Source organism: Diachasma alloeum, unplaced genomic scaffold, assembly GCF_001412515.2.
Source record: "Diachasma alloeum isolate Michigan unplaced genomic scaffold, Dall2.0 Dall_scaffold_00276, whole genome shotgun sequence".
NCBI classification, from domain to species: Eukaryota; Metazoa; Arthropoda; class Insecta; order Hymenoptera; family Braconidae; genus Diachasma; species Diachasma alloeum.
The window spans coordinates 728,974-744,282 of record NW_021680415.1 but is presented as its reverse complement, the minus strand read 5'-3'; the positions used below and the strand labels follow the sequence as shown (position 1 = coordinate 744,282).

Genomic DNA, 15,309 nt, shown 5'->3' with positions numbered 1-15,309 from the left:
AGTATAAAACTTCAACTGCGTGAAACACACCGTATTATGAAACTTCAACTGCGTGAAACACACAGTAGCATGAAACTTCAACTGCGTGAAATACACAGCAGTATGAAAATTCGGCTGCGTGAAACACACAAACTTCACGCATGCGTGGAGTGTATGGAGTGTACGGGAATGATTCACGCAATGGTGCGAATAGTCACGGCCAAGAATAATTTCAGGACAATTTCAAACTCTTCAAACGTGCCAATTATTCTTCACACCATAACGGTCCATTTTTCATGTTTATCATATCGTATTCCCATCGAAGAAAAGTACTTGGAACTGTAGTACAAGGAGTTGCAGGGAAAAAGCCTCCGTTAGTCACTCTGAGAGGGCTCACCGAAATTTCTCCGGGGATGGTTACTTACGGTGTTGGCTTAAACAACATACTTAACTAGGGTACTTAGTGCTCGGAGGGGCTGGGGGGTACCCCTTGTAATAATAGCATTTCACCCCATGTTTAATCCGCAGTCTCCGTCAGTTATGACGTCTTTACATTCATATTCTGGGGTAAATTATAAGCTGAGCACCATAAAAATTGGAAGCTCTTCGTATTAGAGAGGAAGAAGAATCTTGAATTAACAATAATTTGGAATCAAAATAATTTTTCATCGGTTAACGTCATATCGGAGGAAAATAATAGTCGTGTTTTTCATTCAGAATGAAATGCTCCATGAGCCATTTTTGAATTCAAGAAAATTCTGTTCTAATGATTGTATTAATCCCATTTATTACATTAATTTATGGAAATCCACATTTGTGGTAAAGATTCAGAGCTTTCCTGCAGGTCCCATTTGAATCTAAACAGTCGAATATTTTGCTAGTTTATTTTCCATTTTAAGAATCATTAGGAAATAAAAATCTGAACGAAATCATAAAATCCACTTTTTGAACAGAAAATTTAAGCCGCAAAATTTCTATAGAAAACATCTCAACAGAATAAGTTGAATAAGAAAATCAAATTCTATTAATTCTTTCTGCAGAATATTCTCCATTGAACATTTCTATTGAAAAAAATGCGCAGATAAGCTGCGAAATTGGTCAATAGAATCGGCCACAATCTGATGGAATAAGCTTCAATAGAAATCCAATAGAACTTTCAGGTAAATTCTCCACATTTTTATGTTTTTTTTTACCTGACAAAAAAATTAATTCGGACTTTCACTATGTCATACCCACCATTTTGTATCATTTCAAAGGACGACCAGAATGTCCAACGATCTGGAATGAGTGTTTAACGAGAGTTTTGTTACCACGAGTAAAACATTTCAAGCCTCAACCCCGTGTGGCTTGAATTGTGGTTGTATTGCCACCATATGCGGAGTAGGAATCGGATAATACCCAACATTTTGGTATTAGGGGAACATGAGTTTTGTACATAAGGTGATGGAGTTAGGATACTCCATTGGCACAACATAAACCTCATAGTACTAAGCGGCTTAGTAACTTCGGAGGGGCAGTGACGCCTGAAACATCCCAGGGATACCCCCGAAGTAAAGCCCTGTGCCGGAGAAAATCTGACATTGACTCTCTCATGTTGAAATTTCAGAGATAAAATGCATCTAGCCACTTTTTTTTTTCATCACAAATTTTTATATCGCGTGTGATGATCTCTAATTTGCGTTGGAAAAATATTTTTCCCTGTTTGGATGCGAAATTTTGCCGAGTGAAAGCAGCTAAGAAAATATTATTTGTTTCCCATGCGAGAGTTACCCCCATAATCTCAAACTCGAAAAAGGGGGACCGGGGACACACCCCCATTGAAATCGCGTACACAACGGGATATACTTAAATTAAATGTGCGCAGGGCCAATGTCGCATTATGGTATCCTAATGCCAAGTTATATCTAACCTCTTATTAACCCCGTGTGAACCTCTACTGAACCGGGGTCTATGGTATTGATGAGTGTAAGACGATATCTTTTCATTTTTAATTTTGGAATTACTAGTTGCGAGTTCTCCCTGCTGCGGAATATGAAACTTTTATTCGTTAGGATTTTTCATTGGAACAATTCCTCTCAAGATCTTTATTTGAGTATTTTTCGTTATTTAATGAAATCTTAATTAGCCCAGCGATTTATCCTTTTTTTAATTCATTTGCAGAATTCCGCAGCTTTACTGAGTGGGTTTTTTTTTAATGAAAATGTTCAATGGAAATTATTTTAGGAAAAAAAACACCATTTTACCTTTCTGCGAAAATTTTCTATAGAAATTCCTCGACATTAATTATTTTTCACTTTTTTATGTTTCTTTTTTCATGAAAAAAATCGAACGAAATAAACTTAGAAAATTAATGTAGAGGAATTGCTGCAAAAAAATCTGAATTGTATAAGTTGTATAGAAAAATTTAATTCTATGGATTTTCTCTGCAGAATATTTTTCATTAAATATTTACATTGAATAAAAAAGCACAGATATGATGATCCATAAACAAATAGAGCGTTTAATGAAAATTTAAAAGAAGTTTCTAGGGAATTCTCCAGAATTTGGCATAATCATAAAGTCGGAATAAAATTATTTCATTACACAAAAAATCAGTTCACTGTATTGTATAATTTTCAAATTTTTTAATATTTTTTATAAATCAACAATTGACATTGAAAGCTTGAAAATTATTTAATTAATCGAAAAATTAAATTCAGCTATTTCGAATCACGTGTTCAAAAATTGTAATAGTCTGTTAGAGATTCAAATTATTTTCAAATTTCAATAAAAATTAGTTAATTTCAGTTATTTTGTGCTAAACTCATTTTAATATTTCTAAACTAATGATTATTGCCGATCCCTAAAATTCACTTATCCGCACTGATAGAAAGGATTAGTTATTGTCAACAAATGCATATTTGAGGAGTCTTGTTTGACTCGACATTCTCGTTACAAGTGAACCATTCAACTCTATTATTCGTTAATAGTTAACGAATCGTGTTCGGAATAAATGAATCATTCCATTAGCGTGTGGCATTTTTTACCTATTTTTATTTAAAAATCTGACGAATTCGTACACAAATATCTCACATATATACAGAATGATGAAAATATTTATTCAACAGAACAAATAGTTGATAAAATGAATTCTTAAGAGATTAGTATACAATTCCCCTCTAATCGACAAGAATATCACAAAAACCCCGTAAATATTATTCTTCTCACCCTAAATTATCATGCTCCTCGAGCATCCAAGAGGGCATGATCCCCAATCTAGTAGCCGGAAGAAGTGGCTGTAAGATCGAAATATCCCAAAATACGAAAAACTTCTTACCGCAACAATGAGCACGAAACGATCTCGAGGAGAAAAAAAAACCGTAGATCCTTTCGAGATTTATCCCCATTGGTTTTTCACACCTTTCTTTCTCTGGCCTCGTGGCATCCCAACCGTCCATGGGGACAGAGGGCCTCCACAACAAATACCTGGGGTCCAAAACCATAATCTCGCTGAGACCCGGTCCATTACAAAAAAAAAAGACGAGATCCATTATGATTCCACGGGTATTGTCGAGGTGTCGAATCTGTCTACAAATAACCACTAGAGAAATTGTTACTCCATGCCACTGTTGCCAGTCTCACTTCTCCGTCTCTCTTCATTCCAATATAGGGAGAGTTTTCACCTACGGGAATTGAAACAGTGTCTTTGTCGTGGGCCTGGCTCACTCCTCGGTTCGGGTCTCTGCCATTCAGAGTGGACTACATTATTTTGTTGTGAGGTTCTCCAACCACACCGCATTATCCTAAACATCTAAATCCGGACAGCTGGGGTCCTCATCTGGGTTCTCAACCCCTTGACTCGAAAATATCTCGACAAATTTCAATGATCAAACTCAATCGTCAACAACTTCAAAACGCCAGAGTGAAATTTCACTTCTCTGTATACATTAAGAAGTCCCGTGAGATTTTCTATGTTTAGTGTTATCCTTAATTGTATATTCAAACTCAAAGTTGCCATGTTTTTCTGAAAATTCGCCTTTTATACTGTTGAAAATTTTCGTCTCAATTCTCCGTGTCAAATAGTGGAAATTTTTATCATGTTTAATTTCCACTAAAATTTCAGGAAATCTTGTTATTGAGAAATTAAATATTCCATTGATTTTTTTTTCGCATGATCTGAAAAACAAAATGATTGATTTTTCGGCTCAATTATTCCGTGCAAATTCCGAAAAATCAGGAAAATTCAGGGAAAAATTGAAAATGTAATTTTGGTTCTGAGTATTCATGAAAACTCATGATTTTCCTTGATTTCTACCTAAAACTTGAAATTTAATGATAATTATTCAAGAATAATTATAGTTAACTTTTTCTTCTGTTAATTATAATTATTCTTGAGTAATTATAATTAACAGAAGAAAAAGAGAATTCATTCAATAAATTGAACAGTCTCAACACCTGATTCGATAATAAATTCAAATATTTGAAAATTCTTGAGAGATCATAACTCATAATGGAATAAAATGAAAACCTATTGAAACAACTTACCGCTTTTAAAAATGAGAACCACTATCTAATGAATGTGCCAGAGGTGTCGGAGCAGCAACTGTCAAAACACGCCCAGGCGAAAAGCGTGACGCTGTGTCATTCAGCTAGTGCTCACTACGGGGGTTGAAGCGAAAATTGTAAGAGAGGGGGACGAGAATGGAAGCATATGTATTGGTTTTGTGCCCCTTGAAATTCGTTCCACCGTTTTAGATGGACCAATGATTATCCCAGAATCGTGATATATCTCTCGTCATCCTAAACGAGCAGCAGTCCTTTCCCCTTTAACAATGAGGGGTTGTCCTTTGTCACGAGGTTGTTGACGGAAACATTAGGCCATGATTTGAACCCACGAAATGAAACAAATTTTCACTGATGGAAAGGATAAAAAAATACTCGAATTCAATATTTTTTTTCGGGGTTTGAAGGAATTAAATTGATGATGATAACGGTGGGGCGATTGAAGTTCGGAAACACTCGCGAAAGCATGCGCCGGGCTTTTAACGAGTGGAGTTTAACCTATGGGGATCAGTTACAGGGATGCGACGAAAGCCCATTGGTTAAATTTGTCAGCGATCCCCACGCCCACACGACCAGCATTATCATCCAACCAGAAAGCCCCATCTTATCTCCCCTCACTATCAAAAAACGAGGGGAAAAGAGGAATTCGGTTTTCATTGAAAAACCTGGTGAAAATTCTATTGGATTTCTATTGAATTTTCTACTATATTTTAGCCGATTTTATAGAAAAATTCGGCAGTTCGTCTGGAATTTGATATTCTTATACAATTTTTTTTATTGATATATTTTTCTATAGAAAAAATTCCGTGACTGGAATTTCCCAAGTTTAAAAACGAAATTTTGTATGAAAAAAGAATAAAAATGAAATGAAAAAAACGTAAAAAAATCATCTTGAGGAATTTCTATAGAAAATTCTATTGGATTTCTATTTAAATTTTAGTTCGATGAATGTTCTTTTTTTTTAATAGTAATATTTAATTGAAATTATTCACTTGTAATACCACAAGAGCTTCAAAATTATCGGGTATTTTCCGATAGGTTCATTGCAAACAAACGAAGGAGTCGTTTGTTTACAGGGAACCTTGAGGAAAATGCCCGATCAATTTTGAAGCTCGTGTGGTATTCGGGGGATTATTTTTCCAATCCAAATGTCGGACAATATAATTGGACCATGAGACGAAACTCACAATTGAGAAACGAAAATTGTATAATTAACACAACGACACAATCGAATTCAATCTGTCAGTTTGACGAGAGGTTAATTCAACTGCATGATGTTTTGTTTTTTATATAGCAACTACCAGAGAAAATTATCAAAAAATTATCAATTGAAAACCCTGTAGCCTGTACCACGTGATGTCGAATGGGCCAATTATATTGCCCGATATTTGGATTGGAAAAATAATCAATAGAAAAAATCAACAGAACTTGATTTTTCTGTAAAATTTATTCAATTGAGATATTGACTATAGAAATTGCTCGGCTCAAAATTTCCAAGTTTTCTTGTTCGATTTTTTATGAAACGAAAAAAAAAATGGAGTGGCAATGAATCCTCGCAGAAAATGTTTCAATGGAAATACGAAATTCTACAGATTTTTTTGTTAAATAGTTTCTACAGGACATTATCTATAGAATTGTCTAGGTTTTTCAACGAAATTATATCGTGCATGAAAAGTAGAAATAATCAACGACATTCTTAGATTCATAATAATCTGTTAATATATTTTCGCGTGAGTTTATTTACAGGCGCAAATAATAATAGTTTTTCATAATATTAATAATGAATATCAATAAGGTTCTTTTGTTCATATATATAATATGTATAATTTTTTTTATATAATTAATTTGTTTACGTTAATAACCTAGATATCATTACGTACTAGTATGTTCAGTATGTATAAGGATTCGACCTATACAAATAATTTTGTTCGCTCTATCATAGGCATAACGATTTTCATTAATTTTTTTTTTGGATTTCGAATTGTTTCCTCATCTCCCAGAGAAGCGTGCCATCAAGGCTTTGTCCTTCGCTCTGCGTGGAGAGGATTTTCATTCTTTTTTTCAAGCAATCGCTTATTGATTCTCTCCCTCCCATCATCCGTGAAATTCGTATTTTTACTCCATTTATTTTTCTAATACTCATTTATTCCTCTCCTCAATCTCGTCGTGCACCTCTTGTTTTACTCCCAGAGTAATTTTTTTTTTAGCGAATCCGTACGATAATCGTATTTTTCAAGCTGCGCTAGACCTACTTAATCTAATGACGGACTTGTACAGGGCGAGTGGGGAGCAAGGCAGGGGATTGGATGATGGAAAATGAAGACTCCGATGGTACTGGCATTGCGTTGATTACAATAGTCAATAACGAAATGACGTCTCGAGTCCTTGAGACTAGGAAAATTGTAACACAATTTGGGATATTTTTACGATAAAACGACTACAGACTTTCGTTGTCGTTTCGTAGACTGTCCAGACTGGAGATTTAGCGTTTGCAGAATTTTCTGAGAAAACGGGAATGAAGAATAATTTCGTTTAAAAATTTCCGAGGTTTTAACCACAACTCCAGCGAAAAATGCAATACGTATAAAAAAAAGAAATCATTTATTGGATAAAATGTTGTATTTTTGTTGAAATTTGCGATATTCAAGTCAAAATTTCACCTGAAAATTGCGACTTTTACTCGATTTATTCAATTTTTCGTCGAATTCCAGTAAAGATTTCTTCGAAATCGGTATTTAACCCAGTTACCAGAATTCAGGAGTCAATTTTTATAGAAATTACTCTCCCTTTTCCCAAAAATATTCAATTACCTGAATGTGAATCCTCTGGATTTCACCAATAATTTACTAATGATCATGCACTTTTAAAACAGCCTGGACTTGTCATTGAATTCTTAAAAAAGAAATAAACAAAAAAAAATTGCCACTAGGGGATCACCGCGAATCAGTCTCGTGTCTCTCGCGGATTATCGAATGGAAGTCAATAGAAATGAAAAAAAAAATGGAACTGGATTATCTCAGCGTATGACAGATTACACAATTTTATAACGGTGTCATTAAATCCGAGCTCTACGTGTTCCCTCAAAAGAACAAGTGTTTTGCAACGACTGAAGGTACTTGATATTTACAAACCGTTGGAATTAACCATCAATTTTACTGTATGACATTGCAAACCCGGTGACTGGGCAGTGAATTAATGACGAGGGGGGGAAAAGAAAAAATAATTATTGAGTTGATTTCTAGTACTTCCCGTATGATTCTCCGCTCTCTCATTTCTCTTAACATTAAATCAGTATTTACAGTTAAATTTAAAAAACAGATCGTTTGACATCGCGATGTACGGTAGATATTTACAGAATTGGAGGTGATCATCGTGATGATGATTCATCCGTTTAACAATGCCCCGATCGAGGTTACAGGATTCTGATGACTCTATCACGCTGGTGAGAATGGCCTGTGAATTTGCGGTGGTTTTGGATTAATCGGTGGTGTTGCCACTCTTATAAGACCCTGTCCGGGCTTCTGCTGGATATGGTGGGACGTTTGACTCGGTGGACTACCTCGGGACGACGGGGTGTGGGGACTTGGTACAGCCACTCTCAGTGGTCCTGTCACTGAGAGGTTGGTCGCTACCAGGGGCGGACTGTGAGCCTCGCTCAGGCTGTCAGACAGCCGGGATATACCCCCGTCCGATAGTCTCGAGGCGTCTGATAGCCTCGATATACCCTCTGGGAGTTGGTGCTGGGGGTGGGGGTGGTGGAGAATCGTCTCGTGGTGGTGTAATCTTGGGGGGTGCAGTCCTAGAGGCTCCGGCAATCTGGAAACATCAGAATTTGAGGGCTCGTTAGGCTTTTGGATTGAGTAGGTGTTGGGGAGGGGTGAGGCTCTTCATAAAAAGACCGGAGAGTTTCATGTGAAGTTGAAAAAAGAGACGACTGCGCGAATTTTTGTGCTGAAATTTTGCTTCCCTTTGAATGCAATTATTTGAAATTTGTGAGTTTGTTGAGGTTTCTGGGCCTGAGATTGATATCGTTCACTGTTGACAATTTTTGGATGAAATTTCCGCTGTACTAATTGGGAATTTTGGCACGTTATGGTTCCAAGTCGCGTTATGGAATGTTTTCTTGAATTCTCTTTGATTTGAAAATTTGGTGTAATTTGGTACTGAATACTCATGTTTTGAGTGAAAATTCAATGAAGTGGAGGAGTTCTCGTCTTTCTGCTGCTCAAAAATTCGGAATTGCCTTGAATTCTCAGGGAATTTTAAAATTTCATGATTTCTTTCTCCTTAAAAATCGAATTCAGTGTCACTCTCCTGAAGATTTCTAGTCGACTGTCCATGAAATTTCAATTTTTTGTAACGGTGTTGTCGGGAATTGATAAGTTTGAAGATTGTGAGATTTTCTATCGCAAATAGGACTATTTCATCCAAAATAATGAAAAATGCTACCTATTTTGCTCCAAAAGTGCATGACAAGTGTTAAAAATTATTTTCGAAAATCACTTTAAACAAAAATAAAAGTTTTTCTGCTGAAATTTTCCAGTCTTTTAAATGGAATCATTCAAAATCTTCAATTTCATCAACCTTTCACCTCCTGAATTTGATATCATTTAAATTTTTAATCGCATTATAGTTCCACTGAAATGCCAGAGAGTCTCGTCATGGAAAATTCAAAATTTCATGGAAAAATTCACGATTCTTTGTCAACATCACTAGTCGACTTCTCGGGAATTGAAATTGAAGGCTTTGAGCTTCTTTATTGCAGAGACAAAACAATTTCATCGAAAATAAAAAAAATCTATCCGTTTCGCCTCAAAGATGCTTGTCATATCTTAAAAATGAGTGTCGGCAATTAGTTTAAACAAGAATAAAAGTTTTTCTGCTAAAATTTTGCGGTTCTCTTCACGAAATCACTGAAAACCTTCACTATCGTTGATGTGATGAATGATAAATTTCATACACACCTCGACCCCAGATCGTCCCGCGGTCCGACGGCCTGAAATGGACTTGTGTCCGTAAGCCTGAACATCCCCCCTGTACTGGGAATCGTTGGATGATTGTGCTGAGGACTGTGTGGCCCAAAGCGAAAACCCGTCGCTGGAAATTTGAAGGCGGTCGCGTGGGTAAAGCGAAATGCATGCGTATGGCCGGCGTCAAATCGAAAATTGAGCGATGGGGGTGGTAGTGGTCCAACTGGACCGAGAGAGACTGGCGACGGTTGATGATGCGATGGCGGTGGTGATGATGGCGATGGGGGTGATGTACCACCCAGGGATATGTCTGAGTCCTCTGTGTCGCTGCCGCCTGGGCTGGGACTCAGGGCACGACGGGAACCGCCATTTCCTTGGCCAGATTGCTGTTGTATTCTGCTTTAAACAGAGAAAAAGAGAATATTGATTAATAAAAGAGCAACAGATGCCGAAATTTTTTATACAGAATGGATAAGCAACTCGTGAACTTCAAGAAATTATTTTGCCAAGCGATTTTCCCTCGAGACGTGATATATTTGGCTCGAGAAGTCCGTTTTGCTGGAGTAGATCGTGTTTTATCGTAGTGTGAACATGAAATCAACTTCTGAAATGAAACTGATTGCGACAAATTGTCAAGTGTCAGAGTCAAAAGGTTCAATCAGTTCAATCACACATCGATCAACCAATAACTTATGTTTAAGGATATCCAAGTATCTTTTACAGTTTGGTACAGACCACACTGTAGATTCAACCATTTTCAATCATCAAATTTGTCAATTAAATTACGTGAGAAAAATTGAAAAAATCGTGAATATTCAGCGGGTTTAAAATCACATTTTGTACATAATTATAATTTTTTTTAACATTCGTTGTTTATGGATAAATACTTGAAATCGTTTAAACTTTCGGAAAACTAATTTTTTTAGGCATGAAATCGATTTATGAAAAAATTCTGAATATGAATAAGTTTATGACGATTCCGAACACATGATTTTTATGGTGGAAAATGAATTGTTTATAAATTATTTACAGAAAATGCTCGTAATTTTCAAGCATTGCAATTTTTTAATTATCTTCCTCCGAAAGTAAACTTTTCAATTTTTTTTCAGATTTTTAAAATGTTTTGTAAGGGTTCAATGGCGAGACTCAAATTTGGTACAGGCCACACTCTAGAGTCAACCATTTTCAGTCATCGAATTTGTCAATTAAATTACATGAGAAAAATTGAAAAAAGTGAAAAAACTGAAAAGTGAAAAAGTGAATATTCAGCGGTATTCAAGTTACATTTTGCCCAGAATTGTTATTTTTTTAAACATTCCCTGTTCATAAATGAATAATTGAAATTGTTTAAACGTTCAGAAACGTTATCCTTTACGCATGAAATCGATTTATGGAAATATTCCGAACACGAATAAATTTGTTACGATTCCGAACTTGACTTGACTTTCATGGTGAAAAATTAATTGCTTATAAACATTCGTTGGTATTGGTCTAAACAAGATTAATATTGCGCCTAAAGAATACTCTTTCCCTGTTCTATAAATTCTGACGAGAATTTCCCCCCGAAAAAATTGGCCGAACTGCTTGGATATCCTTAAACGAGAGCACCCCAGCAATATCACTGCAGATAACAATCGATTGAAATTCAACCGATCACAATAAATGATAGGATATAATAACGTCGAGAGACGAGAGAGGAAACGACACATTCAGTAGAATACACGGAGGTGTTAAACGTCGCTACATCCGCATCATGTTTACAACGCGCTAATAATAATCTCTAACACAGCTCGTTGACTCAGCCAGTCATTAACCAACGGCCTTTATTCAGATAATTAATGCACGAATGAAAGGGATTCATTCTCCAACGAGCGTCACATCCAGACACAGTCATTAATCCTCAATTTTTATTCATTCACCATAACGAAATAATGTTTTTATTTGGGAATGAAAGGTGCTTCGGGGGGGAACTTGGAGAATCTCAGTTGATAATGTGTTTACGATAAACGTGTGATTTGAGTGGATGGAAACAATACGAGGAATTTTAGTTGGTGAACAGCGGGTGTAACTCCCTCTACTTTTGACGTTGGAGACGCTGAATCGATCCTACAGTTTTCCCCGGTGCCAGTTGGGGGAACTGAGGATGAGGAGAATGAGGGAGACATTTTCTACGATGAAAGGGAGAAAAATAAGTGTGGGAGGAAAGTCCGTGTGTTTTCGTTACTAATCGGACTTCAACTCCCTCTTGTTACATCTCGAAACAACTCAACAGCCGTCTTTTATCGCTCTTTACGTCTACTCGATGCTTTTTGATGTATTTCGGGGATGGGGTTTGGGAGATTTCCAAGTTATTAGTGCGGAGGTGATTTCAAGTGTGGATTGATTTTGAGGCGAGGGAGATGTGGACCACCCGAGGTTGGTAATGGAATGGGGAGTTGATTGTTCATCACTTTTGAAATTAACATCAAGTGTGAGGAATATTCTAAAGTTGGCGTCAGACACTTTTGTCGCGACGTCGGTACAATCATCAATTTGAAATTGAGTTGGATTTTTCAGTAGTTAATTGGTTAATATTACCCAACTATTTTTTAATTATTAAGTTAATTGTTAATTGAATATTCAAATTTTCAATTAATTTGTCAATCAATAATTCAATGTCTGAAATTAAGGATATCCAAGTATTTGGCTATTTATTCTCCGGTGAAATACTTTTCTGCTTTTCTAATCGAACATCCGAGCTTTCATTTGAGCCCCATTTGACCCTAAATTTCCGGAAAATTTACAATAATTTCATTTCTTAAACTTTTTAGGACTGAATTTGAATCTCGATATTGCACCATTGGAAAACATTTTAAAAATCTAAAAAAAAATTTAGAAATTTTACTTTTGCACGAAGATTGATGAAATAATGTCAAAATTTCAGTTTTTGAAAATTACGAGCATTTTCTATAAAAAAAATTACAAATAATCACCGTAAAATTATTTGTTCGGAATCGTAACAAGTTTATTCATATTCAGAATTTTACCCGAAATCTAATTCATGCCTAGAAAAATAAGGTTTCCGAAAGTTTAAATAATTGTATTTATTTATTTACAAACAAAGAATGTTTAAAACTAATGATTCTGTGTAAAATGTAATTTGAACAACGCTGAATATTCATTATTTTTTTCAAAATTTTCTTACGCAATTTAATTGACAAATTTGATGATTGAAAATGCCTGAATACTTGTATATCCTCAAGAAAATTTTGTCGCCAAATTTAAGTCATTTTTATTGTCTCACATGCCTTCTAAAAATTCAATGAACAACTGTCTTGTTTAAAACATATGATATCTCATTTTTTCCAAATAATTCATTAATTTTTTTCTCAACTATTGCCTGAAAAAAAAAACATTCTTATTTTTGGCATTCGAAATTCCAATAAGCCACACTTTTGTGTCTAATGTCTTAAATTAAGACGTCTTAAATACACTAGTTTCTACAATATGGACCTGTGCATTTTGCCGTCAAATCTTTTATTAACTGAATTAATAATAATTTTAATTTAAATGATGATCAAACAAAATACTTTCATGAATTGAATTTTTTTATCTGTACTTGAAAATTGTCAACAATGTGTTTATCTATTTCCGTTGCAATTTGCTTCAGTTAATTTGAAATAATTCGGTTTTGACTCGCAATCCGCAATTAATCATCTTCATCGACCATTGAAAATTGGCAAGAAGGGTGTATCAAATCGCTGGAAGGCACTTACGGGGATGGAGAGGGGCCTGACACAGGTGCCCGAAAGACGCTGAATGCATTGGTGTGCGGTGATTGTGGAGGGAGAGAGGGACTCGGGAGGAATTCGGTGGCCTGCTGTATTATATGTCCGACGCCGACGCTCCTCGAGCTTCCACTCATCCCTCTCCACATGCATTTACACGGGATGACGAGACAATTTTTTTTGAGAAATATCGCCAGCACGATGCCAATTATGGGGATGGATAATGGGACACCGGTGGCAAGTAGTCGGGACTTACTTTTTAATTCATCCGAATGGAATATAACAATCCTAGCAATTATTCTTGCTAATTCGTAATAGATTTGGGGAATTATTGTCAAGGAAATTTTGAAATTCGGGGGTCAGTTTCGAGACAGCATATTTCTGTAACTTCATTGTCTTCTTCCGACGGCGGAAATTCTTTTCGGGTTTTCAGGTTGATTTTATCAACACTTTAATGGAAAAATTACATGATTAGAAATGTACAAACTTAATTAAATTGGTAAGCATCACTTGAATTACCCCAATAATAGAATTTTCAATGGAATTTTAAAAAATAAAATAATCGAAACCCACCCGATACTCCACCGGCTTCCAACCACTCCCAAAAAAATAAAATTTAACTCGTAAATTATTGATAATAAGTATGTCTTCAATTTCTTAAACTTAAATATGAAGCAATCGGTCCAATTCTTTCATTCCCAATTTTCTCCTGTAACGAAACATGATTTTTTTGATCAAAATTAATACAAAAACTTCACATACTGCATTCTCAGTGGTTGAAATTCCGACAAAAATTCTCTCCGATTTTCAGTTTGATTTTTTCACCAATTTAATCGAAAAATTAAACGGTTAAATATCTAAAAACCCAATCAAATCAGCAAACATCCCTTGAATTCCCAAAAATAAAATTCCCAACTCAATTTAAAAAACAAAATAATGGAAAAGCCACCCCATACCCCACCAGTCCCCAACCCTTCCCAAAAAACGATAATTTAACACATAAATTATTAAGAGTAAATATACTTTCAATTGCTCAAGCCTAAATACAAATCAATAGATCCAATTCTCTAATTTCGAATTTTTTCGAATACTGCACTCTTATAGGCCAAAATTACGACAAAAATTCTCTCCAATTTTCGGTTTGATTATTTCACCAATTTAATCGAAAAATTAAACGTTTAAAAATCTCCAAACCCAATCAAACGACGAACATCCCTTGAACTCCCAAAAATAAAATTCCCAACACAATTCAAAAAATAAAATAATCTAAAAGCCACCCCATACCCCACCAGTCCCCAACCCCTCCCAAAAAACGATAATTTAACACATAAATTATTAATAGTAAATATACTTTCAATTGCTCAAGCCTACACTGAGAAAAAAAAATTACTTTTGCCAAGGAATCATTTTCTTGGGAGAAGAATTTATTTTGTGCGGAGCATATTTCTCCAGGCCAGTCGTTGTCAAGGAGTCCAAGTCCATCTCTAAATATTACAATTATGCTCAATTATGGAATGATTATATTACATATGACCTTGAATGAAATCCATTGACAATTATTAACCTTTAAAATTATTTCAAATTATTATACGTTAGAAAACCTCGAATTTGAAAAAAATGAAAAATAATGAAGCGTGTTCATTCAAGGTCATATGTAGCATAATCATCTCATTATTCAACATAATTGTAATATTTAGAGATGGACATGGACCACTTGGGAATGACTGGCCTAGAGAAATAAGCTCCTAAAAAAATAAATTCTTCTCCCGCGAAAATGATTCCTTGGCAAAAGTAATTTTTTTTCCCAGTGTAAATACGAATCAATAGATCCAATTCTCTCATTTCGAATTTTTTCGAATACTGCACTCTTATAGGCCAAAATTACGACAAAAATTTTCTCCGATTTTCAGTTTGATTATTTCACCAAAATAATCGAAAAATTAAAAGTTTAAAAATCTCCAAACCCAATCAAACGACGAACATCCCTTGAACTCCCAAAAATAAAATTCCCAACACAATTCAAAAAATAAAATAATCTAAAAGCCACCCCA

At 35.2% G+C, this 15,309-nt stretch overlaps 1 protein-coding gene across 1 annotated transcript in view; it reads right to left on the bottom strand.

Moving 5' to 3' along the window:
• Window positions 1–6,261: 6,261 nt before the first annotated feature.
• The window catches only part of LOC107037996 (homeobox protein SIX3), a 41,027-nt gene continuing 31,979 nt past the window's right edge, over window positions 6,262–15,309 (bottom strand). The window contains exons 2-3 of the mRNA XM_015256853.1: window positions 9,486–9,887; window positions 6,262–8,337 (exon numbers count right to left, since the gene is read on the bottom strand). Coding sequence (XP_015112339.1) covers window positions 7,956–8,337; window positions 9,486–9,887 — 784 coding nt within the window. The 3' untranslated portion in view covers window positions 6,262–7,955. The remainder of the gene's footprint in view (window positions 8,338–9,485; window positions 9,888–15,309) is intronic.